General features: G+C 40.5%; 2 protein-coding genes across 3 annotated transcripts in view; one reads left to right on the forward strand and one right to left on the reverse strand.

Moving 5' to 3' along the window:
- fgf2 (fibroblast growth factor 2) overlaps positions 1–22,478 on the forward strand; it is a 145,209-nt gene extending 122,731 nt beyond the window's left edge. Inside the window, exon 3 of the mRNA XM_070871822.1 lies at positions 18,614–22,478. Within this exon, the coding sequence (XP_070727923.1) occupies positions 18,614–18,802 (189 nt within the window). The 3' untranslated portion in view covers positions 18,803–22,478. The remainder of the gene's footprint in view (positions 1–18,613) is intronic.
- Positions 18,863–23,764, reverse strand: part of nudt6 (nudix (nucleoside diphosphate linked moiety X)-type motif 6) — a 167,717-nt gene continuing 162,815 nt past the window's right edge. For both annotated transcript variants that reach the window (XM_070871819.1, XM_070871820.1), the window contains exon 5: positions 18,863–21,832. In XM_070871819.1, the coding sequence (XP_070727920.1) occupies positions 21,429–21,832 (404 nt within the window). In that variant the 3' untranslated portion in view covers positions 18,863–21,428. The remainder of the gene's footprint in view (positions 21,833–23,764) is intronic.

Genomic DNA, 23,764 nt, shown 5'->3' on the forward strand with positions numbered 1-23,764 from the left:
TACACACATTTGCTTGTTCACAAATCTTTGAAGGTGGCAGGACAGGTTAATAAAGCATATTGGATCCTGGGCTTTATAAATAGAGACATTGAGTATAAAAGCCAGGAAGTTATGCTAAACTTATGTAAGACATTAGTTTGGTCCCAGCTGGAGTATTTTGTCCAATTTCGGGCACCCCACTTTAGGAAGGATGTGAAGGCTGAGAGAATACAGAAGAGATTTACTAGAATGGTTCCAGGGATGAGGGAATACACTTTTATGGATAGACTAGAGAAGCTGGGGTTGTTCTCCTTGGAACAGAGAAGGCTAAGAGGAGATTTGATAGAAGTGTTTAAAATCATGAAGGGTTTAGATAGAGTAAATAAAGAGAAACTATTTCCAATGGCTGAAGGATTAATAACGAAAGGGCACAGATTTGAAGTGATTGGCAAAAGAACCAGAGGCAACATGAGGAAAAACGTTTTTTATGCAACGATTGGTTAGGATTTGAATTGCACTTGGATAAAGATTCAATATTGTCCTTTAAAAGGGAATTGGATAAATGCATGAAGGAGAAAAAATTGCAGGGCTATGGTGAAAGAGCGGGGGAGTGGGACTAACTGAATCGCTCTTCGAATGAGCCGAATGACCTCCTCCTTTCTGTGCTGTACAGTTCTATGATTACTGAAAGCTGACAAATTCAAACAGGACCTCCCATCATTGATAGGAGCTACCTTCCTTAGTCTCATATGATATCTAATGAGAGAGCTTTAATGTCAAATGGAAAATCTGTGTGCATTTGTGGCCTTCGAAGTTTTAGTACCACTTCGTGTGACTTTCTGGAACATGTCCAGCATTAGTTCAAATCCCATTTGGTTATGTACCATGACTGTTTAATTCTTTTATAGCCCACCTGCGATTGGATTGTGAGAAGATCACCTGTTGCTGTCAGTTTTTATGCAGGTTCTTTTAAATTTTGCCCAGTTAGGTCCTCACTATTTCATAAGTTGCAAATTAATATAGTGCTTCACAAGTATTTGTATTCACCATTAAAATATTTACAAACACAATGTGCTGAAGCTTCTTCCATGGTAAACTGCAGCTGCTATTGGCTCATGCTTCGGGTTGGTGAACTGCAAGCTTGTATTGTAGATCAGCCATATTTGATTTGGCATTGTGACTTGGGGTTTCTTTTGAGCTTTTATTTAGTTGCTTCCCAGTTTAATTTGGAGCAAGCAAATTCAAACCCTGTTTTATCTGCTGCCAAACAACTTGGAATTAGGATTTAATTTCCATGACATAGGTGCTGAGAGAGCACGCAAAGCAGTTATGTGTCTCGTATAGAGCAGTGTCCGAAATCTTAGAATCCGTTATTCATTTTATTTGTGACAAGGACCCAAACCGTGGCCAAGCTTCAGATAGGCTTGCTACAATACTGGAATAGGATATCGCATATGATGCTGCCTATCTGCAAAAACATATTTTTGTGTGTGTGACTCCCATATTATTTCCCTGTCGCCAACCTTGCTTTACACTTAATTTGTGTATGGGATCTATATCATTCAAAGACTGAAGACCCGACAATGTAGATAATTTATCTTTTTTTTTACGAAGTGTCTTCAACACACTATAGGAGCATGCCAGAATAGTATTCAGAAGGGAGGAGGCCCTGCAAAGGAGTCACAAAACCAGCTGTATTTCATCAGCATGAAGTACAGTGAACCTTTTCATTTAATACAAAAAACGTGTGGTAGAGTTTTATTTTAGTAATAGTGTCATAGCTTTAACAAAACTAAGTTGGAGACTATTATAATTCTATTACTGTGCTTTCTGTACAGTGTACAGTTATGCTGTTTTTTGAAGCTGTTAAAGAAAGAAAGAATTTACATTTATATAGCATCTTTCACTATCTCAGGACGTCCCAAAGTGCTATGCAGTCAATGAAGTACTTTTGAAGTGCTGTAATATCGGAAACGTGGCAGCCAGTTGCGCACAGCAAGTTCCCACAAACAACAATGTGATAATGATCAGATAATCTATATAGTGATGTTGTTTGAGGGATAAATATTGATCAGGACACTGCCGAGAAGTCCCTGCTCGTCTATGAAATAGTGCTGTGGGATCTTTTATGTCCACCTGAGAGGGCAGACAGGGTCTCCAGTTTATTGACTCATCTGAAAGACAGCTCCTCCAACAGTGCAGCATTCCCTCTGTGCTGCACTTGAGTGTGCTACTAGTATATTTTCAGATGAAATATGCACCTCACATTTATCTATGTTAAAGTCCTTTTGCCACTTGAACTGCCTAATCTGCAAGTTTTCTAATGTTGTCGTGTATAATGTTGCATTCTTCCTCAGTGTTGGCTAAACCTCCCAGTTTGGTATCATCTGTAAATTTTGATAGTTTCTTGTACCCAAGTCCAAATTATTAATGTAAATTATGAATACTGGTGGTCCCAGTCCTGATCCTTGTGGAACAATGCTTGCTACCTTCCTCCAATTTGCTATCCATTCATCTATTTGTCCTCTGACTCCACATGCCTGTCCTTTGTCATGAGCCTACCTTATGGTACTATATCAAAGGCCTTTTGAAAATCCAACTGACCTCTACTGCATTATCCTTGTCAACTATTTCTGTTACCTCTTCAAAGAATTCTATCAGGTTAGTTAAGCATGACTTAGCCTTTCGGAATTTATGCTCTTTCTTCTATTTCCTGTGATTTGATGCTTTTCTATCTCTTCTTTTAGTATAGATTTCAGTATCTTTCCAATCACTAAAGTTAAGCTGACTGGTCTATAGTTCCCAGGTTTTGTTCTATCTCCTTTTTCATAAATAGAAACATTAGCTGTCCGCCAGTCCTTTTAGTATCTAAGTATTTCTTGTATGCCATTTTGTTTAGTATCAATTTTCCCTTTAGTTATTTAGGTATCCACAGTGCCCCATAATTCGCTTGCTTGTGGAATACACTTTTAAGCTTTATTGATTATCCTTTGAAAGATTTCCCACTGTTTTTCTGTCTTTGTTTTTCAAAGTTTTCTCCCAGTTTACCTTCTTTAGTTCCACCCTCATTTCCTCATAATTTTCTTTTTTCAAATTTGTTACCTTAGTCTTTGTCCTACTTATGTCACTCTTGAGTGTAATCTTGAACTTTGCAATGTTGTGATCCTACTAAGATACTCTCCAACTCTTACTTCTCCCGTCTCTTCTGGTTCATTACCCATTACAAGATCCAGCACTGATTTCTTTTCTTGTTGGACTTCTTGCGTACTGAATGAGAATGGAGTCCTGTGTACACTGTAAAATCTCCATTCCTTTTTCTCCTTTTGCTACTACATCCTGCTAATTTATGTGGGGATAGTCGAAATCTCCCATGATTATTATTCTATTACTGCTATTTACTGCATAGATTTACCTACATATTTCTTCTTCCAATCCCCTTCCACTGTTTAATGTAGCCCTATTAGCGTGATGGATCCCTTATCTTTTAACTCAATCCGTACGGATTTTGTATCTCTTTCTGCTAATTACATTCTACCACCATTATGTTATCTTTAACTGGTGCGGCCACTCCACCTCCCCTCCTTCCTTCCCTTTCCTTCTTAAATGTGTTGTGTCCTGACATATTTAGTTGCCAATTCTTTTCTCTATGTAGCCATGTTTCAGTCATCCCGACCATATCTGGATCCTGTCTACAAATTGTTGTCCCAATGTTGAATATTACGTACATTACTGTACCAACAGTTTAAATTGTTTTTATTTATTATTCCTCGGTTTTATTATTTTACCTTTATGCTCCAACGTCATCCGCTATCTGACCATTCGTGTTATCCTTATTCCTTCCTTTAGTTTGTCCTTTATGTTCTCCTCCTCATTCGTTTATTGTTGGGTTTCTGTAATTTCTAGCAGTTCTCTCCCCCCTGTTATTAGTGTAAAGTCTTATTTATAGCCCCAATTATCCTTTCTACCAAGACTTTGGTCCCAGCCCAGTTCGGGTTCATCCCGACCCAACAGTGCTGTATTTGCTCCATCCTAAAGCAGTTGGATGCCTTTGGCTATTTCTGAAAATGGTGAATGGATTGCTGCATTTTTATATAATTGGAATATTAATGCAATTCACCAATTACAATTCAAAAAATCTCAATAAATTTTAAGCCAATTTTTATTTTTCTCATACACCATATTCCTTTTTCAACTCGGGAGATGGGCTGGAAATCTTGTTCCAAGTCCAATATCAACAGTGTTATAGCAGCCATGGGAGAATGACCAGGTTGACTGTGTTGCTTTGTTTGCTCCAAATGGCTGTGTCTTGCTCTTTGCATCACAAAACATTCAGACTGGAAATGGGCCATTTGGGGAAATCATCAGTGAAAATCTGCATCCACCCACCCCACAATAGTGTGTTGGAGGTTCAGCATGCCGAGCTATTATTATCAGACTCTCTTGAACCTGTATATACTGGGGACAGTATTCTTACCTCTTTGTACATACCAGTAATCCCAGTGACCAAAACACTTCAGGTTTTTATCATGTTTACATGTTTATTTTGTCACCATACTAACTCCCAACATCTTCCCTGATTCTCCTTGGACCTAAACATGTTTTGTGCATTACAGAAGCTCTTTTGATCTTTTATTTATGTTCAAGTCTTGCTATTCAACCCTGAAGTCCAGGAGAAAATGTTCAAACCTTCCAACCTTTCCCACCCCTGACAGGAATACAACTAGATTACAGTTTAATTTTAATTTACCTATAACCTCCAAATTAACAAAATGATTGTGGTACAATGTCAGGGTATTTTTTTTTAAATAGATATTAATTTGAGGTTGAGGTGCTGTATCTCTGTGGTGGTAGGGTATGATTTTGTGTCGACTATTTCTCTGCCCATTCAGATTTCAATCTCAACCAATCTGTCAAATGGCAAAGCTAAGTACAGCCCAGCCACTCTATCCTGGTGCCCTCTCCATAGGGATAGAAAGTGAAACCCTTGAAGGAGATTGATGCTGGACACAAACACACAGCTAATTCTAAAGTGGAATTGGTCTGGCAGCAGCTTCTGGTCTTCCCTTCCAATCAGATGTTTGGCAAAGAGAGGTTAGAGAGTGGAAAAGATGGAAATTAATTTTAAACCATTGACTTACTAAATTGAGACGACTTATTTTTGGACGATTAGATCAAATTGTTGCATTTTCGAGGGATGGTTTTTTAAAGTTTAATTCTCGGGATGTGGCCGTCACTGTCAAGGCCAGCATTTATTATTCATCCCTAGTTGCCTGGGTTTGGTACTGAGTGGCTGCTTGCTAGGCCACTTCATAGGGCAGTTAAGTGTCAATGATGTTGGTGTGGGACTGGAGTCGCATGTAGGCCAGACTAGCTAATGATGGCAGGTTTCCTTCCCGAAAGGACATTTGGGTTTTTCAGACAATCGGACAGCTTTGTGATCATTTGTATACCAGCTTTTTATTTCTAGTTTTTTTTTCTTTGACAATTAAAATTTGCAAATCACTGCCTCTGTGATTGTCAGTCGTGGCCTCTAGAGTACTAGTCCAGTAACATAACTACTACACTCGGGTGTCACAATTATTGGAGGTTGTGGGGGGGAGGGAGCAGAATTATCTTGAGGGAAGTCACGTATCAGAAAACTAAATTTAGCCCCTCAGTGAAATTCTTTGTCTTGTGAATATATAGATATAGAAATAAAGGGGGCGAAATTCGGTCACGCCTCTGTTGTGGCATTAATCCAGGTAGAACGGTACTTTTTGCGCCTTGAAAAGGTTTGCGTCTCCTGCCCAGAAATTAATCAGAATCGGTCGAAGAGCTGACGGGCGATAAATCAGCCGTTGCACACCAGAGCTGGAGGGGTGATAATGAAAGTTTGGTTGGTACATTTTAGAAACATACATAGAAAATAGGTGCAGGAGTAGGTTATTTGGTCCTCCGAGCCTGCACCACCTTTCAATAAGATCATGGCTGATCATCACCTCAGTACCCCTTTCCTGCTTTCTCTCCATACCCCTTGATCCCTTTAGCCGTAAGGGCCATATCTAACTCCCTCTTGAATATATCCAACGAACTGGCATCAACAACTTTCTGCGGTAGAGAATCCCACAGGTTAACAACTCTCTGAGTGAAGAAGTTTCTCCTCATCTCGGTCCTAAATGACTTACCTTATCCTTAGACTGTGTCCCCTGGTTCTGGACTTCCCCAACATCGGGAACATTCTTCCTGCATCTAACTTGTTCAGTCCCGTCAAAATTTTATATGTTTCTATAAGATCCCCTCTCATCCTTCTAAACGCCAGTGAATACAGGCCCAGTCGATCCAGTCTCTCCTCATATGTCAGTCCTGCCATCCCGGGAATCCGTCTGGTGAACCTTCGCTGCACTCCCTCAATAGCAAGAACGTCCTTCCTCAGATTAGAAGACCAAAACTGAACACAATATTCCAGGTGAGGCCTCACCAAGGCCCTGTACAACTGCAGTAAGACCTCCCTGCTCCTATACTCAAATCCCCTAGATATGAAGGCCAACATGCCATTTGCCTTCTTCACTGCCTGTTGTACCTGCATGCCAACTTTCAATGACTGACGCACCATGACACCCAGGTCTTGTTGCACCTCCCCTTTTCCTAATCTGCCGCCATTCAGATAATAATCTGCCTTCATATTTTTGCCACAAAAGTGGATAACCTCACATTTATCCACATTATACTGCATCTGCCATGCATTTTCCCACTCACCTAACCTGTCCAAGTCACCCTGCAGCCTCGTAGCATCCTCCTCACAGCTCACACCACCACCCAGCTTAGTGTCATCTGCAAACTTGGAGATATTACACTCAATTCCTTCATCATCTAAATCATTGATGTATATTGTAAATAGCTGGAGTCCCAGCACTGACCCCTGCGGCACCCCACTAGTCACTGCCTGCCATTCTGAAAAGGACCCGTTTATCCCGAGTCTCTGCTTCCTGTCTGCCAACCAGTTCTCTATCCAGGTCAATACATTACCCCCAATACCATGCGCTTTAATTTTGCACACCAATCTCTTGTGTGGGACCTTGTGAAAAGCCTTTTGACAGTCCAAATACACCACATCCCCTGTCCACTCTACTAGTTACACCCTCAAAAAAAATTCTAAAAGATTTGTCAAGCATGATTTCCCTTTCGTAAATCCATGCTGACTTGGACCGATCCTGTCACTGCTTTCCAAATGCTCTGCTGTTTCATCTTTAATAATTGATTCCAACATTTTCCCCACTACTGATGTCAGGCTAACCGGTCTATAATTCCCCATTTTTTCTCTCCCTCCTTTTTTAAACAGTGGTGTTACATTAGCTACCCTCCTGTCCATAGGAACTGATCCAGAGTCGATAGACTGCTGGAAAATGATCACCAATGCATCCATTATTTCTAGGGCCACTTCCTTCAGCACTCTGGGATGCAGACTATCAGGCTCTGGGGATTTATCGGCCTTCAATCCCATCAATTTCCCTAACACAATTTCCCACCTAATAAGGATTTCCTTCAGTTCCTCCTTCTCACTAAACCCTCTGTCCCCTAGTATTTTGCGGGCCCATTGCGTATGCGCTGAACTCCGAATCAGATCCCGGGGAAAGCCAAGTCTTAAAGGCACGGCATAGTAATGAACCTAGTAAAGTTTTCAAAATCACTTGTTTTCAACCTGTAGTGTTGCCGCTGCAAACTCTGAGGTTCACGCACTGTGCTCTGTGTAAACGTTGCACTGACTGTGACCTCTGACGGAAGCGCTTCCTCAATGAGGTGCACGCACCGAAGTTAGTAACCGGGGCACAAGCGTGCGCGTTGCACCAGGAATACGTCATGATCGGATTGATCGTCAGCAGCCAGGTGCTAGAGGTTTGCACCCCCGGTGAACCTCGAATTAATTTTCTGTCGGGGCGCTAAAAGCTGCCCGCCCAGTCACTAAGCTCTAACACTCACATTAACGCTCCCTCTGGCCGCTAACTGAGATTATAGACAACCGAAAATCCAGCCCTGTGTTATGAATTTGGTAAAATGCAAAAATCATTTACATATGCTCAAAGATAGCAGTATTTGGTAATGATCCAACTTAAAATATTCTGTCTTGTTTCAGCTCATGTCTTTATTTAAATCCAGACTACATGCCTTTAGTACAGTTATGTAAAAAGTATGGTACCGATTCCTATGAGCTGAGGTAAAGTGGTATTTTGAAAAATTGGCATTAAACTACAGGTCTTGATGCAGATTCTTGCCAGAAACTTACCAGCAGACTTTTGCAAATTGATAAATATGATGCACCCTTTCATATCACTGCTAAAATAAAATACAGCAACAGAACACGGATGTGGGATGAAATATTAATTGACTATATAAAGAGAGAAGAAATAAATGGTTTATTTTGTTGATGGTGTTTAATAATCTGAGGTTCAGTGACTGTTACTGAGACATCTGTAAATAGCTACACTTCCAGAATACAGTAGCCAAGCGAGTGGGCAGGAGGAACTGCAGTCTGCTTCACAATTTCAATTACTACTCTGGTTCCATGAGTCAGCTGGGTACAGGCACTGTGTGTGTTTGTCCCACCATACAAATATGCTGAATTCCTGTGTGTTGCCTAGGTGGGTGTTGTTTTTTTTCAACCAATAGCTTGACCTGAGTTGGAGAAAGAAGATGTGATGGATTGGAAGAGTGTGCACCTCAGGCAGAACCCCCAAAACCAGAAGTATGAAAGAGTGAATACTATACTTTTTGCTCTCACCTCCGTTTGTAGTACCGTGAAGGTAGAGATTGATAAAGAAACTGAGTTAGAAAAGCGATTTAATTTTGTATGTAATGTTACACTGGATCCTTGCAATAGCTTATGTAAGTGATGCCAACGATTGGCTATAGGTTTTTTTAAAAAGATGACATCTAGTGGTCTATTCAATTGAAATTCTTCACCCTGTGTCTGAAGTTGCTTTACTGGACAGCAGTGTTGAAATTGACAAATATTTACTGTCGATGAGGATGTGAAGAGTTTACTCTGTAGTTCAAAGATCAATAACCCAGAAACCATTCATTTTTAAATTGGGATAGTTCACACAATTACAAAAAGTGCTCTGCTTGTACCTTCCTGGTACACTGATATCCAGTTTCCTCTTTTGGCCGGCCTCCCATCTTCCACCCTCCATAAACTTGAGCTCATCCAAACCTTTGCTGTCCGTATCTTAACTCCCATCAAATCCCATTCACCTATTACTCTTTTGCACGCTGACCTACATTGGTTCTCGTTTCTGTAACACCTCGAATTTAAAATTCTCATCCCAGTGTTCAAATCCCTCCATGGCCTCACAACTCTCTATCTCTCTGACTTCCTACAGCCCTCCGAGAACTCTGCATCCCTCACTTACTTTCCCCCACCATTGGTGTCCGTGTCTTCAGCCGTCTAAGCCCTATGCTTTAGAATTCTCTCTGTTAACTTCTTCGCCTCTCCACCTCTCAATCCTCCTAGAAGACCCTCCTCAAAACATAATCTATCTGACAAAGCATTTCTCATTCTTTGACTATGTGTCAGTTTTTGTTGATTCGTTCCTGTGAAGCGCCTTGGAACATTTTACTATGTTAAAAGTGATATATAAATGCAAGTTGTTGATGTTGATGCTGGAGTCAAGCTATCCTGTCTGGTGTTGAATCATCAGTTGAAAGCAGATTGAATGCAGAAATGTAGGACTTTGTTTATCTTAGTGGAGCTTGTACGGCCTCCCAGAAAAACAATACAATCTGCTGGAGGAAGAACCAATTGTTATTTTTTTGATTTATATAAAAAAACATTTTTTTAATCACTATAATGTTCTTGCACTTAATAGCTTAGTAGTTGAAAATGGGTGGGAAGAAGGAGAAAAGCTAAAGGTTTCATAGAGAACAATGTCAGAACTTGAAGCAAAAATGGGGCAATTTGAACAAAGTCAAGTGAGCCATAATTAACTCGAAAAATAATGGGAGCTGACAAAATACAAATGATGCATGAATTGTCTCTCTGGCTTATTATATTGCTATCCAATATTTTATGAACACAAGTGTTATATATGTAAACTTATATTTACTCTGTACAGCCACCAGAGGGCTCATCCCCTGGAGTCCAAGGGATCCCATAATCCCTTGGGAACACAGGTATTTAAAGAGGCCTCACAGGTTGGAGAGGCACTCTGGAGACCTGCAATAAAAGACTAAGGTCACACATTACTTTGACCTCACAGTGTTCAGTCTGACTCTTTTTCCATACATAACAACAATAATCTCATGGACTGGTAGAAAGGAGTTGTAGCAAAGCTACATTTCAGAGCTAGTAACTATTACAGGTCCTAGGAACAGTACTTAACATCTGGTACTGAGTAGGATAAATAAGGCTTCAAACAAGACTTTGTCAAAGAACAGGCTGAGTTTAGAAACCGAACATCATGCAACAATTAAATCTTTTCTGTACTACATAATATTGTAGAGGAACTAACGAGTGTTTGCAGAAGCCTTTGATAGATTGAACTAAGCACCGGCAAATTTTGTACTATTTTGCATTTCTTTAAATGTAAAAATATCAAATTAAGGCATTCTGTTACAGCAAAGTAAATAAGTAAAGTCCCAATATCTTGAAGCCTTTCAGTTGCACGGTATCTTAACAAGTCTGTGCAGGTGAAATAATTATATGATCTAGAAAGTAAAGAAGGGCATTTGAAATCATGGCTTGCTATAGAAGCACAGAAGTGGCTGAAACTAAATTCATGTGCTGTGGCTGACACCTTTTTAAATGTCTTTTTTAAAAGATCAGTAGATCAGTGAACCATAATTTTATCAAAGTTTTATAATTTTGAACAGTGCACATAAGAGATATACGAAACTCTGGTGGAATGGAATGGCGAGAAGAGGATAGAGCAATGGAGTGGTTTGAAATCGACTGGTATCCTGTAGGGATATGGCTCATTACTCCTGTTATTTGAACGAATAGGGCTCGGGTTTTCCGAGGCGGGAGAGAGAGACAGGTAACGTTCAAGGCAGGCAGCGACCCCACTCCTTGCTCCATGTCAGCTTCCCCCATGACCTTCCCTAGATTGGGCTTGTTAAGCCTGCCCTGCGAGGTTCCCGGCCAATTAAAAGGAAACGGGTCTGATGATATCATCTGATACGTCATCAGTTGGTTTCCTTAAAGAGACCATGTCCACATACATTTTGACAGCTGTGCTGTCAGTGTTCTGCAGCATTGAGGTGCTGCAAACACTGAGAAGCACTGCACATAGGTGTACAGCTGCACCCAGGCTTTCCCATCACTCCCTCCAGATGCTTATGGAGGGAGTCACAGCACCATGGGTGGAAGAGACCTCCCCAGGATACCCACGCAGCCTGGTTGCACATTGTGCAGGAGGGCACAAGCAGGGATGTCATCAGGAGGACCTGGCTGCAGTGGCGCAAACCTTTCAATGATCTCAGTGGATCACGAAATGTTACTGCAAAGCTACACTCAACCTCATCCTGCTGTGCCACTCATCATATCCCCATCACTCTGCCTTCCCTACCCTACTCCTGCACATCCTTACTCACACCAACATACCTTGCACCTCCACCCATCCCTCTCTATCTACATGGTCACAGCCCCATCTCACGAGCCACCTCTCACACTCCTCCTCCTTGTCCAATCATACCAACTAACAACACACAAGGGTAGGCACTTGGGTGTTATTGTTAATGCTGATGTCAAGTTTCTGCTAACGTGTTGTCTGAAATCTTTATTTTTAACATTTTGCCTTCTTGGACAGATCTGTGTGCAACTTTGGAAGTGACTTAGTGAGTTGCAGCAAATGGTGAGACGTAACGGCCCCTCACCCCCCCCCCCCCCCCCGCCCCCTCAATGGTAATGAGGGTGAAAGGAATGGCTTGGAAATTGTAGGGATGTTTTATGGTCTTGGTGTGGGGTAGTGTCAACCTGGCACCTCATGTGGCAGCCAGGGTGTACAGCGCCAAGTGAAGTAAATGTGTCCATGGTGCAGCAAGTGGTCAGGTGCTGATGCCCTGTGTCCTGTGCAGCATCAGGTGATTGCGGAGAAGGTTGGTGGTGGTGTTCACTTTGTCTTCCAGAAAGGTGGACTGGTGGGATTTACGGGTCGGGAGGCAAGAAATGCCTCCCGACCCGTAAATCTGAATTTCAGATAGTCAGAGAGGGGCAGAGGCCAAGGAGTACATCCCTCCCTTCATCCACCAGAATGTGCTATTTTTCTGCTCGAGTGGAATTTTGGCATACTTGTGTTTATAATTGTGATTTTTATTTTAACAGCTGTATCGATTATATTATTGAAGTAGATTGTTTTTCTAACCAAGGGCAGATTGTAGGATAAAAAATGACATACATTGAGATCCAGAAATTACATTTGTCAATAATACAGTGCATCATGTGCTGGTAGTCCAGGTTTGATTTGGCTTATTTTTGAATGAGGAACCTTTTTGCAATGGTTTGGAGGCTACGTAAATTTATGCTTTGTAAATGGGGCTGTGGATGAGCTTGCTAGTTTTGTAAGCATTGTGGTGCATTTTCTGTCCCCTCATTCCTATTGGTTAATAAAACCACATCAGAGAGAGCTGTTATGAATGTTTTGTTGGATGCTGGGCTATACAAAAGAGGAACATTTCAGCATCAAACCCCATGATGTGCTGTTAGCTGATCTTAGCTGGGGTAACCATGAGCGGGAGGAACACCACGGTTGACGATCAAGTCTGCAGACTTGCCCCTGCACCCTACAGTTCAAAATTGCGATCTGGTAACGGCACAGGGAAAGAGGGCACCCAAGACCTGAGTGAACAGATAAAGCAACAGTTCTTAACCAATGAGATTAAGATTGGGAAATAAACAGCAGAAGGCCTGAGAAGGAGGGTGAATTCAATGTCAAATCGGCTACATATAGAGAAATAGAGATGGAAAGAAAGATTGGATTGAAAAGAGGTAGAGAAAAGAAAGATACTAAGACTGGAATGAGACTCTACCATTGTAATAGTTCAATTTCAGTGCCAGAGAGGTTGATTAATAGTAATTAACAATTATCACATTGTTAAAAGGGTATTTGCGCTATAATTACTAGCCCTAAATATCTGTGGCGCGTTTAGTTCATACCTACCATGTAAATACAGCAACTCCATTACATTCAATACATATTAATGATGAGGCAGACAGTGACATGCCATTGTTTGGGAGTGGCGCAACTCTGACAACAATTTTTGGATGTTTGCATTTAACTCTGCATCTGCTACTCGTCTGCAGTTGCGTACCATTTATGCATAAATAATGCTGAGCGCCATTAGCCTTACCTGATTTTGACAGCAAAATCTGGCCCAAAATATTTCCCGTCACTTGTGCCTTAGCAATGCTGGGTGCAAGGGATGCCTGTTTGTCCTGGCATCCCGAGTAGCAATGGTTGGTGGACAGATATTTTAATTTTTTTTAACAGTTTAGGAAGCCTATATAACTGGTTGCAGAGCAATTGATTGCACAGACAAAGGTGCTTTGTACATTTTTAATTACAATTTTATTTTAAGTTCTTCAGGCAGCACTTCTAGCAGGCTTTCGAGGCTCTTCCCTAGGCTAGCAGAGTCCAACAGAATTATTCAAATACCTTTCATCCTGGACAATTGGCTGGGGTCAGGGGTGCATCTCTGCCTTGTCTCACATCCACAGCTGTAATGGCCGAGTGGAAAGGCTAGGCCTCAATATTTAGGGCTCACATATGGCTGTTTGGCAATGTACCAGTTGTTGCTGGTGCCAGTACAGCTGTATTCCAGCATAAGTCATTATCTTCAGGAGAGGGGGATAAAGGGAGGAAATTGCAGGAGAAAAGATGAGGATGTGCTGTAACTTGTAGCAGGGAGACAGCATCACCTGCAATCTTTATTTTCAACTTTCCACATGCTATTCCCCCCCCCACTCCCCTCCCCCCTTGCCCCAATCCTTTTGACATTGCTCTCATTTTCCAGTCTCAGGGTTCCTCTTATTTTCCACAGTCCTCAGCATATTGACTTGGCAGTACCTCCTTCATTAGAGAAAGAAACAGCACACAGCAGCCTTTGGCTTCAATCCAGGGATCTGAGGAGTACTGAATCTCATTGTGTAGTATTAGGCAGTCCCTCATGTCCAGGATGACCCGCTTCCATGAGGGACCTGACATTCCAGGTCCCGAACTACATCTTGAAGGTTGGAAGATGCCTGTGGTGAATTCTTTTAACATGTGATGGCCGTTGCACACCACCCACCACACGGGCTTGACAGTGCAAGGTCTTGGTCCAGTGGCAAGTGTTATCCAAGATGACTGGAGACCAGACTCTGTTGTATGGGCCTAGTACACACACATACTCCTACTGTCCTTGGAATAGGCCGCAGTGTTCAGAGTTTGACATTTATATAGAATAGAATAGAATAGAATAGAATGTAAAGAACGTATAATAACATGGAGTACCTATATAGAATTTTTACACCATGTGAGGGGAGAAAATAGTGGAGTCTGAATCTTTGTTGTTTTTGCTTTCTTTATTTAGTCAGTATCACTTACTTTTCTGAATCCAGTTATTGCAAGATTGCATTTTTTTTAGTAAATATATTCTCTGATTTAAAAAAAAATCACATTACCGTTCTGAAGGAGAAAAAAGTTTGACAAAAGATTACGTTCTGTTGTATTCAGTGTTAGAAATGCATTTTTCCATTTTTACTGGTACTTGATATAAAACATGCACTTCAAAAATAATATTTTGTTCTCAATGAAAATGAAGGGACATCCGAAAGCCCAAACTATAATAGGGTTATACAAACTGATTCTTTAATAGTTAAACACTGAGTAGATCTGATGGATTGAGCCCCAATAAACTATGGCCTCTTCAGTGTTTCTAAACATCATTTGCCTTTCTTATTCAGGTGCAAATCAAATTTTTTTCTGCATTGCAAATTTAATATCAAAATCATGCTTTGGTTTTGACAGAATTTTACAGAATCGACAAAATGAATAGAAAAAGGTGTCCTAAGTTAAATACAAAATGCTGATGTACTGGAGTATGAATGATACAGGATCAGGCAATGATTGGCTTAGCAAAGCTCAACGACATTTTTGGCTATGAGGAGAAATAAATACTGTGCACCCTCACGCAGTGCAGAGTGGAGTGTGTCTGACCCATTGATTATTCTGTTCTGCAGGGCAGGCTGATTGACAGGGATTACAGATGTTATTCTATTCAACATTATCAGATGATGCACAATTTAGCCTTTATGCTTTGGGAATTCAGCATGCGCTATGCAGATCACACATCTGCCATTTCCAAGCAAAAACAAATGTGTTTTTAAAAAATTCATTCCTGGGATGTGGGTGTCACTGGCAAGGCCAGCATTTATTGCCCTTCCCGAATTGCCTAAGAAGGTGGTGGTGAACTGCTGCCTTGAACTGCTGCAGTCCATGTGATGAAGGTACTTCCACAATGCTGTTAGGTAGTTCCAGGATTTTGACCCAGGGCCGATGAAGGAATAGCAATATATTTCCAAGTCAGGATGGTGTGTAACTTGGAGGGGAATTTGGAGGTGATGGTGTTTCCATGTGCCCTCCTGCCCTTGTCCTTCTAGGTGGTAGAGGTGGCAGGTTTGGGAGGTGCTGTCGAAGAAGTCTTGTTAGTTGCTGCAGTGCATCTTGTAGATGGTACACACTGCAGCCATAGTGCACCGATGGTGGGAGTGAATGTTTAAGGTAGTGAATTGGGTTCCAATCAAGCGGGCTGCTTTGACTTGGATGGTGTTGAGCTTCTTGAGTGCTGTTCGAGCTGTACTCATCCAGGCAAGTGGAGAGTATTCCATCACACTCCTGACTTGTGCTTTGCAGATGGTGGAAAGGCTTTGGAGAGTCAGGAGGTGAGACACTCGCCACACAATACCCAGTCTTTGACCTGCTCTTGTAGCCACAGTATTTATGTACCTGGTCCAGTTAAATTTCTGGTCAATGGTGACCCCCAGGATGTTGATGGTGATGCTGTTGAATGTCATGGGGCGGTGGTTAGACTCTTGCTTGTTGGAACAAGTCATTGTCTGGCACTTTTGTGGCATGGTTGCTACTTGCCATTTATCAGCCCAAGCCTAAATGTCATCCTGATCTTGCTGCATGTGGGCACAGACTGCTTTATTATGAGAATACTGCATAAACATGAGAGACTCTTCCAATAGTATTGAGGGGACAGAAGGAGTGCTGAGTGTATTGCAGGACTGAATGTAGCTCTCTTATCTCTGGGAAAGGGGAGCATTTTTGCATCTTTAGCTAAAGTTTCACTTGTAAGATTAGAAGTTGGTTGTTCCATTAGTTTAACAGGAAAAAGGCTAAGTTGCAGATTTATTTATCCTTTTTTATTAATACTAGCAGATCTCTGTGGTATTACTCATCTCTAGGTGGCTATAGGAGTATTTATACAATAATGTGATACATAAAAGCCCACTGGATTATAATGAATAAATCATATTCTGTTAAATGGTGTACATTATTCCTTCACTTATGTATTTAATCTTTGTCGTTTTACCAGTTTTAAAGCTTAGAATAAAAATAGCAAGATGGTATGCAAGATGTCCCAGATGGAGAGAGCTCTGGTCTTGGCTGAATATGATTGGGGGGGGGGGGGGGGAGTGTCCTGGGCTTTGCCAGAAGTTGGGTGGGGGTTCTGAAGTTTGGCACCTCTGAGGTGGGGCTGCTGGGGTTTGATCTAGCAGGGGAATACTGAGATTTGGCAAAAGTGGGAGACAAATGTGGAGCTTGGCTTGTCGGTGGATTTGTAGAGTCAGTGAGAGGGTGGGAAAGGGCATGGACCTTGGCAGAACTGGGTGGGAGCCCTCCAGTATCTGGCAGCACTGATTCATAACGAGATTTTCTGCAAATTTTAACATTGGTGTTTTGTAATTGATTCATGTGAGTGTATCTCTGTCTGTCCCTCTCAATAATCAGTGTCCACTAGTGTTAACATGCACTCACTCTGCCTTCTAAAAAAAAATACATATTTTACCTTAAGGAAGTTTTTGAAATTTGACCTCGAACATTTCTTTAAATCACTTGAAAAAAGACCTGTTTAAAAATTCAGGTCTGTCATTGATGTATTATCCGGCTTAGTGGCATCAGTTGCTCTTGTAAATGGCCTAAACATCTTGCTTTTATGGGAGTTAACTCACACTTGCCTATATCTATTTGCATGGTATGAGGATCTGGAACTTTAACAGTAATCCACCCTTGAGGCCAGGACTGGATATTCATGTCCTTCACATGTACTTCAGTCTCTCTCAAGGCAGACTGAGAAAATGTTTGGTGAAGCCAGGCTTAATCTGAATCGTTAAGCTGCTTTACTTCAAAACCAGTGAACATACAGAGCAACATTTAAGACCAGATTCACTAATGCAGTCATTATAACTTAGTAATGGTACAAAATAAAGAATACTCCACCCTTCCCCACATCAGTGTGTCATCTTACTAGATGGATGCAAGATATCTTCTAATTGTTGCTCCAGTAAAACCTTTCTTGGCTCTCAGTTTTAACAATTTGGTTCCTCACCTGTGGGTCTTTGTTCCCATTACAGTTCTGTAGTTGGAGTTTGGTTCCTGGCCCCTCCCCTGTATGGACATTAGCCGGAAGAACTGCTAATCAAACCTGCGATTATGCCCATTCATTTGAAACTGCAGGATAGGACTACTGTGTAAATCTTTGTTGGGAGCCCCTAAGCTGAGATAACAATTTCCCTATTGTTCCTGATTGCCTTTGATAATAGAGGTACAATGTCCAAAATCCGGGACTGAGTCCGTGCCAGTTTTTGGGGTTTTCTGGATTTCAGATGAGAAAATAAATAGTCCGAAATCCTGAATTCTCAGGACCGTATCCGTGCCGGATTTCGACCTCACCACGGCCCAAATCTGTGCCGGATTTTGTGCCAAGCTTTTAACACGCAATCAGCAAATATCTGCGCACATACGCGAGCTGCAGGCAGCGTCATTGTGCAACATGCGCGTGCTCTGTGGCTCCCGCTCACAGCTTGTGAGCGTGGTCCACAGCACCAGCAGAACCCGCCCTGACTGACAGCTGCTCCAGCCAATCGCTGCACACATTCACACACCATAGCAGCAGTCCAGCACGTGCGCTGCAACACCTTTTAAAGGGGCAGTCCACGCCAGGACTGATGCCGGACCAGGGATGTTTCCAGCCTAAAGTTTGGAGAGGTAGAACCTGTATTTTCAAATCTTTTCTGTGGGGAAGTTGGTCACATTTAACCACCCTGTTCCCATTTCCCACTTTTCATTCATCGGCCAATCTAACCTAATCTTAAATGTTGTCAAAGTTTGTGCCTCAACCACTAACCATGGAAGTGAATTCCACTATCTTCCAACTCTCCGGTGGGAGGGTGTAATTCCTGTATAACCAGTTTACTTCGGCAATTTCCATTATAACTGTGCACATAGAAAGTTATAATGGGAAAGAATTGATGTAAAAATGTGACAACAGGAAGTGGGCACAGACATTAGATTTTTTTATATATTCTAGAATGTCTATAGATGGAGAAATAAATAACCTCCTCACCTTGTCTCTTGGGAAGAAACTAACTGCCATTTTATTTTACTTATTGTTTCAGAAATTGCCAACAGATGAATGTTTCTTCCATGAAAGGTTGGAGCCAAATAACTACAATACATATCGTTCAAAGAAATATGAAAGTTGGTATGTGGCTCTCAAAAGAACTGGACAGTACAAATCCGGACCAAAAACTGGACTAGGGCAGAAAGCAATTCTGTTTCTGCCGATGTCTGCAAAGTGCTCGTAGTCATCTGCTTCCAGCCTTTTCCTTTTTATTTAAAAAAAAGTGACTTTCATAAACACAAAATTGACACGACTGTTTTATTGCTGTGAAAGGCACCAATGTACACAATATCTTGTCGCCATGCTCTCGAGTTTTGGCAGATATACAAACTGCAGTAAATCAGCTGTGCAATATTACACTACACAAAATGTGATTTTAGTAAAATGTTATCACATCTTTGTTTTTTCAAATCACACACAGTCAGAGATAAACACCAATTTAAAAGTGTACTTTATATAACCCAATATACTGCTTTATGTGGTAAATCATTAAAAGTTAATTTTATCTAACAACTGTATAATATAATTTGATTTAGTTGATGCTGTGATGCAGTATTTACTTATCAAATGAGGCAAAGGGTTACATACACTAAAGCATGAGCCCATCACATTTTATATTTGATCCCCTGAAACTATTTCATCTGGCAGTAGGTCCGTGAATAGAATCAAAAATGTAGATGTTTCAAATGCAAACTGTTCTCTTCTGCCTGCTTAAAACATTTCAATTTTTTATATAAACTTCAATAATTGGTTCTTTGTTCCATGTGGTATTTGCAGAGTTCTAAATATTTAATCTGCAGGATGCATCAACAAATGTGTGGGGAAAATGTTATGTTCAGTTTAGAGATGCTCTTTTGTTTTTCTTTTGAGTTACTAACACATTTTTCATTTGTGTTTAACTTTGAGGACTGCAAAATATTCTGTGGCTTTTCCGAATTGTAGGTTAGAATGAAAGGGAGAGACTAAACAAAAGTAACAATCAGTGCAGATTATATAATGTTTATGTAAATTAGGTTGGGCCTTTAGTCCTTCATGGCTCAGGTCTTGATCAACAAGAATAGCCGTAACCATAGATATTAGCTAAAAGTAGCATAGATTAATGTGTGTTGGGTAAAACTAATGAACCCCACAGGATTATGCGCTTTCTGTTACAGAAACTGAATATACAACACTGTAACTTTGCTTTAATAAACATTGTTACAGTGAAGGGACCATTATATAACTAACAAGTGTTCTGGACTGGTGATGTTGTGACGAGTACAAAACTCAATCGTCACCCAAAATGCAGCACTGATTGGAAACCAAACGCAGTTGCACGATAACAAGTACAGTCTCTAATGAACACCTTTCTGTTACAAATGCATTTGAAGTCCATCTCTATTTCCGTCCAACCACCTCCCACCCTGTTTTCGAACCTGCTCATTCTAGTGAGATTGCAGTGAACATTGAAAAGAATCTGCTGAGATGGGTACTTTTGTCTCTTCTCCCTATCTCTTTGTCATCACTAATCAGACATTCTATATAATTGTCTACATAAAGGTGGTATAAATTGAATTGATACAGCTTGTCATAACTTGGTTTCCATTTACCAATAGCACTGTTTGAAAAGCAGTAAAGGTCCAAGTTAGACCTGATGTGTGTGAAGCCATTGTCTTCGACCCCTGCAACAAATTCCATTCCCTAGCCACCGCCTTCATCCCCCTCACTGGCCACTATCCGAGTTTGAACCAGACTGTTCCCAACCTTGGCGTCCTATTTGATCCTGAGCTGAGCTTCCGCCCACACATCCTCTCCATCGCCTACTTCCACCTCCGTGATCCTACCTGTCACCGCCCCTGCCTCAGTTTTTGTTACCTGATTCGACTATTTGAATGTTCTCCTGGCTGACCTCCCATCTACGTCCTTTTAAATCTGCGTTAATCCAAAACTCTACTACCTGCACTATAACTCGCACCAAGTCCCGTTCACCCTTCACCCCTGTGCTTACTGACCTACATTGGCTCCTGGTCCAGCAACGCCTCAAATTTAAAATTCTCATCCTTGTGTTCAAATTTCTCCGTGGTGTCACTCCCTCCCTATCTTGGTAACATCCTCCAGCCCCACAACCCTCTGAGATCTCTGCGTTCCTTAAATTTTGGCCTCTTGTGCATCCCCAATTTCCTTTGCCCCACCAGTGGTGGCCACGCCTTCAGCTACCTAGACAGTTCTGGAATTCCTTCCCTAAATCTCTCCACCCCTCTACCTATTTCTTTTTAGATGCTGCTTAAAACCTACCTCTCCTTCTGTGCCTTGGTTTCAAATTTTTTCTGAAGCACCTTGGGATGTTTTACTATGTTATAAATGCAAGTTGTTGATATGGCAAAACATATTCTGCAAAAGGCACCCATGCTTGTTAAGTAATTTTTCCCTGTTGTTTTGTCAACTGGGAAGAGGGTGAAAATATGCTACAAGTTCATCTGTAGACACATAATTTGAAGATGGGAGCGGGGGGGGGAAGATAAACTAATTATAGCAATAATGCCCAAATATCAGGCATTTTTGTATGTATCGTCGTGATTCAAGATTGAAGCTTTTGGACTACAAGTTTGGGGGAATCTGTTGTCATTTTTGGAACTGAAGTGATGTATTGAGAACCTTGGCCTTTATACATTTGAATAAAAATGTTGCCAAAACCTGCTTCTTAACACTGGACAAAATAGCATTTTACCCATTGTACATCTCACCAATGATGTAATCTGTTAATATTAAATTGGACAGACTAAAATTAATTGAATTTCTGATCTTTATAGCAACAATTTTTCCTAAGGAACCTATTTGATTCCATTCGGTTTCAGGTTCTCGTATTTCTCTGGGAATTCTTTATGATAGAGTTTGTAGAGAAGACCTGTATAAACTGCTGGAAACTCTCTCATAATTAAATCAATCTTGTCAAAGCCTTCCCTGCAACCATAGAACAACAGCTTGGCTATCCTATTGGTTATAAGTGTTGTGTGTTCAGTCCTGGCCAGTTCCTGAAGGTCCATCCACTCACAACGCAGGCATTCTTCTTGGCAAAAATTGATGTCGAACGAGACAGCTTTCAGACGACAAACAATGTACATGTCTGACTTCCCAAAGGCTCCTGGGTGGTTATGCTGTTGCCTAATGCTCAAAAGTGATTTAAATTTGGATCTTATTCCAGTCTCTTCAAAGACTTCTCGGACAGCTGTTTCTCCTGGAATCAACATTCAGATTTAATTTTAAACATTTTTGGAAAAAGTCTGAAGCGATAAATGCAAATACCTACTTTTGGTAATTTGGCATCTAGAGATTCAGTGTGAATAGGGTGCAAGCTACTTCATGTGTGCACTTTTCAATACTGGTTTTGTTGGTCTAAAATCTAGAGACTCATCTTCAATTTCATTGAATTTTTGTCAAAACTCCAACAAAGTACTTGTGGCTGCATTTCCAAGATATGTGATCTCGTTTAAAGCTACAGCTTTGAGGCATGTATGGACTTCCTACAGTGGTGTATGGTTGTGTTTTGTTTCCCTTGAGAAACTGCATTTGTTTGGTTTTTAGTCATTAATCACAACCATCACAGGGCATCATTGAAAAGAATGTATCCTAGTCAAACTATCATGGTACTGTAAAATAATTACAATATCAGAACTTCATAAAGGTGTACAAACATTATTGTGCAATGCTGAGTAATGCAAACAAATAATTTGCATATCCCTTTTCTTAAATATAACGATGTTTTGGTCGAAAGGAACAGAATATTTCTACAGTATTCTGAAATGAATGTTTTGGAAATATCTTGGTGGTTAATGTCTTTAACCCACTGCTTGATGTTTTTTCCTTTCAAATTGTTTCAGATAGGAGTGGTTTAACATTTGTGTAGATCAATCATTGTTATTTTAATATATTTAAATTTTTTTAACATATATAAAAAAATGTTAATTGTTTAATTGTTTACCTATGAGGTTGTCTATAGCCGCTTGCTAAATCATACTGTTGCGTCTGCCCAAATTAGTAGGAAACCAAGTTTATCTATTTTTAAATCAAATTAATATAGCCAATGCATATTGGGGGGCGGGGGAAGATTACACAAAGTAAAGAATTTGTCAAAGCCGATGATACTTGAGATATGTGGCCAGTGGGCATTCTGTCGCTTATTTGGTATAAAGTGCCACTCCTTGACACACTGTATGCCATATTAACATTTTAATAAGACAATGCTGTCATTGTGTTTTAAACAAAGGAAAACTAACTTTGTCTAAATGCATGATTTGGGAAATTGAAAATTACTTTAAAGTGAGCAGAAAAGGTTAAGTAGCCATTTAACCTAAGTTACTGGCAATAAAGGGGACAAGATTTATTATGAAATGTGCTCTTCCACTAATACATCAAAAAAATGGATTTAACTTAAAAGATTGTCATTCAAAACCAGTTGCTGTGGAGATATACAAATACAAATAAAACCCCAACAGTAGAGATATGTATTTTGTCAGTTATATTTTATTCTGTTTGACCAATCTATCATGCTTTTTTTTAAAAAGCATTGATTTTTCATGTTCAACAGATCAGAAATAACTTTGCTTTTCTGTTTAATTTTTATAGTATATCTTGAAGTGTACTGCACGTATGTTTACTACCCTCTCAATAGTTACTTCACAGGAGACATCTTTGGCTAAGCTAACACTTAAAAAAAAACTTTTTGCAAAGAATTTCATACACCTCCTGAACTTTGCTGTCTTTGTACAATGAAGTCCCAGAAAGAACTTAGTGGACCCCCACTCGGAACAGCATACTGGCCTCTGTTGAACAGTACCATTTGTAAATCCCTTGCCAATGTGAATATTTATTTTAACATATAGACTTAAATCTGTAAAACAGGTCTAGCTTGATGATACATCATACACACTGAGCTTTTATGCCCAAATTGTTTAATAGCATTTTCAGGCACAAAAGAAACAGAACGGTTGGAATAATTAGACTGTATGTGAACAAAGTTTAGAATTGCCCAATGCATTCTTCAGGCAACAATACACTGATCAGAGAACTTCACCATACATTTCAGTAGGAAGTGAGAACAATGATTATATTTTGTATAATTTTTAGGCCTGAAATTTTGGAACAGCTTTAATATTAATCAGGATTAATG

This window comes from Pristiophorus japonicus, chromosome 2, assembly GCF_044704955.1.
Source record: "Pristiophorus japonicus isolate sPriJap1 chromosome 2, sPriJap1.hap1, whole genome shotgun sequence".
Taxonomy (NCBI): domain Eukaryota; kingdom Metazoa; phylum Chordata; class Chondrichthyes; family Pristiophoridae; genus Pristiophorus; species Pristiophorus japonicus.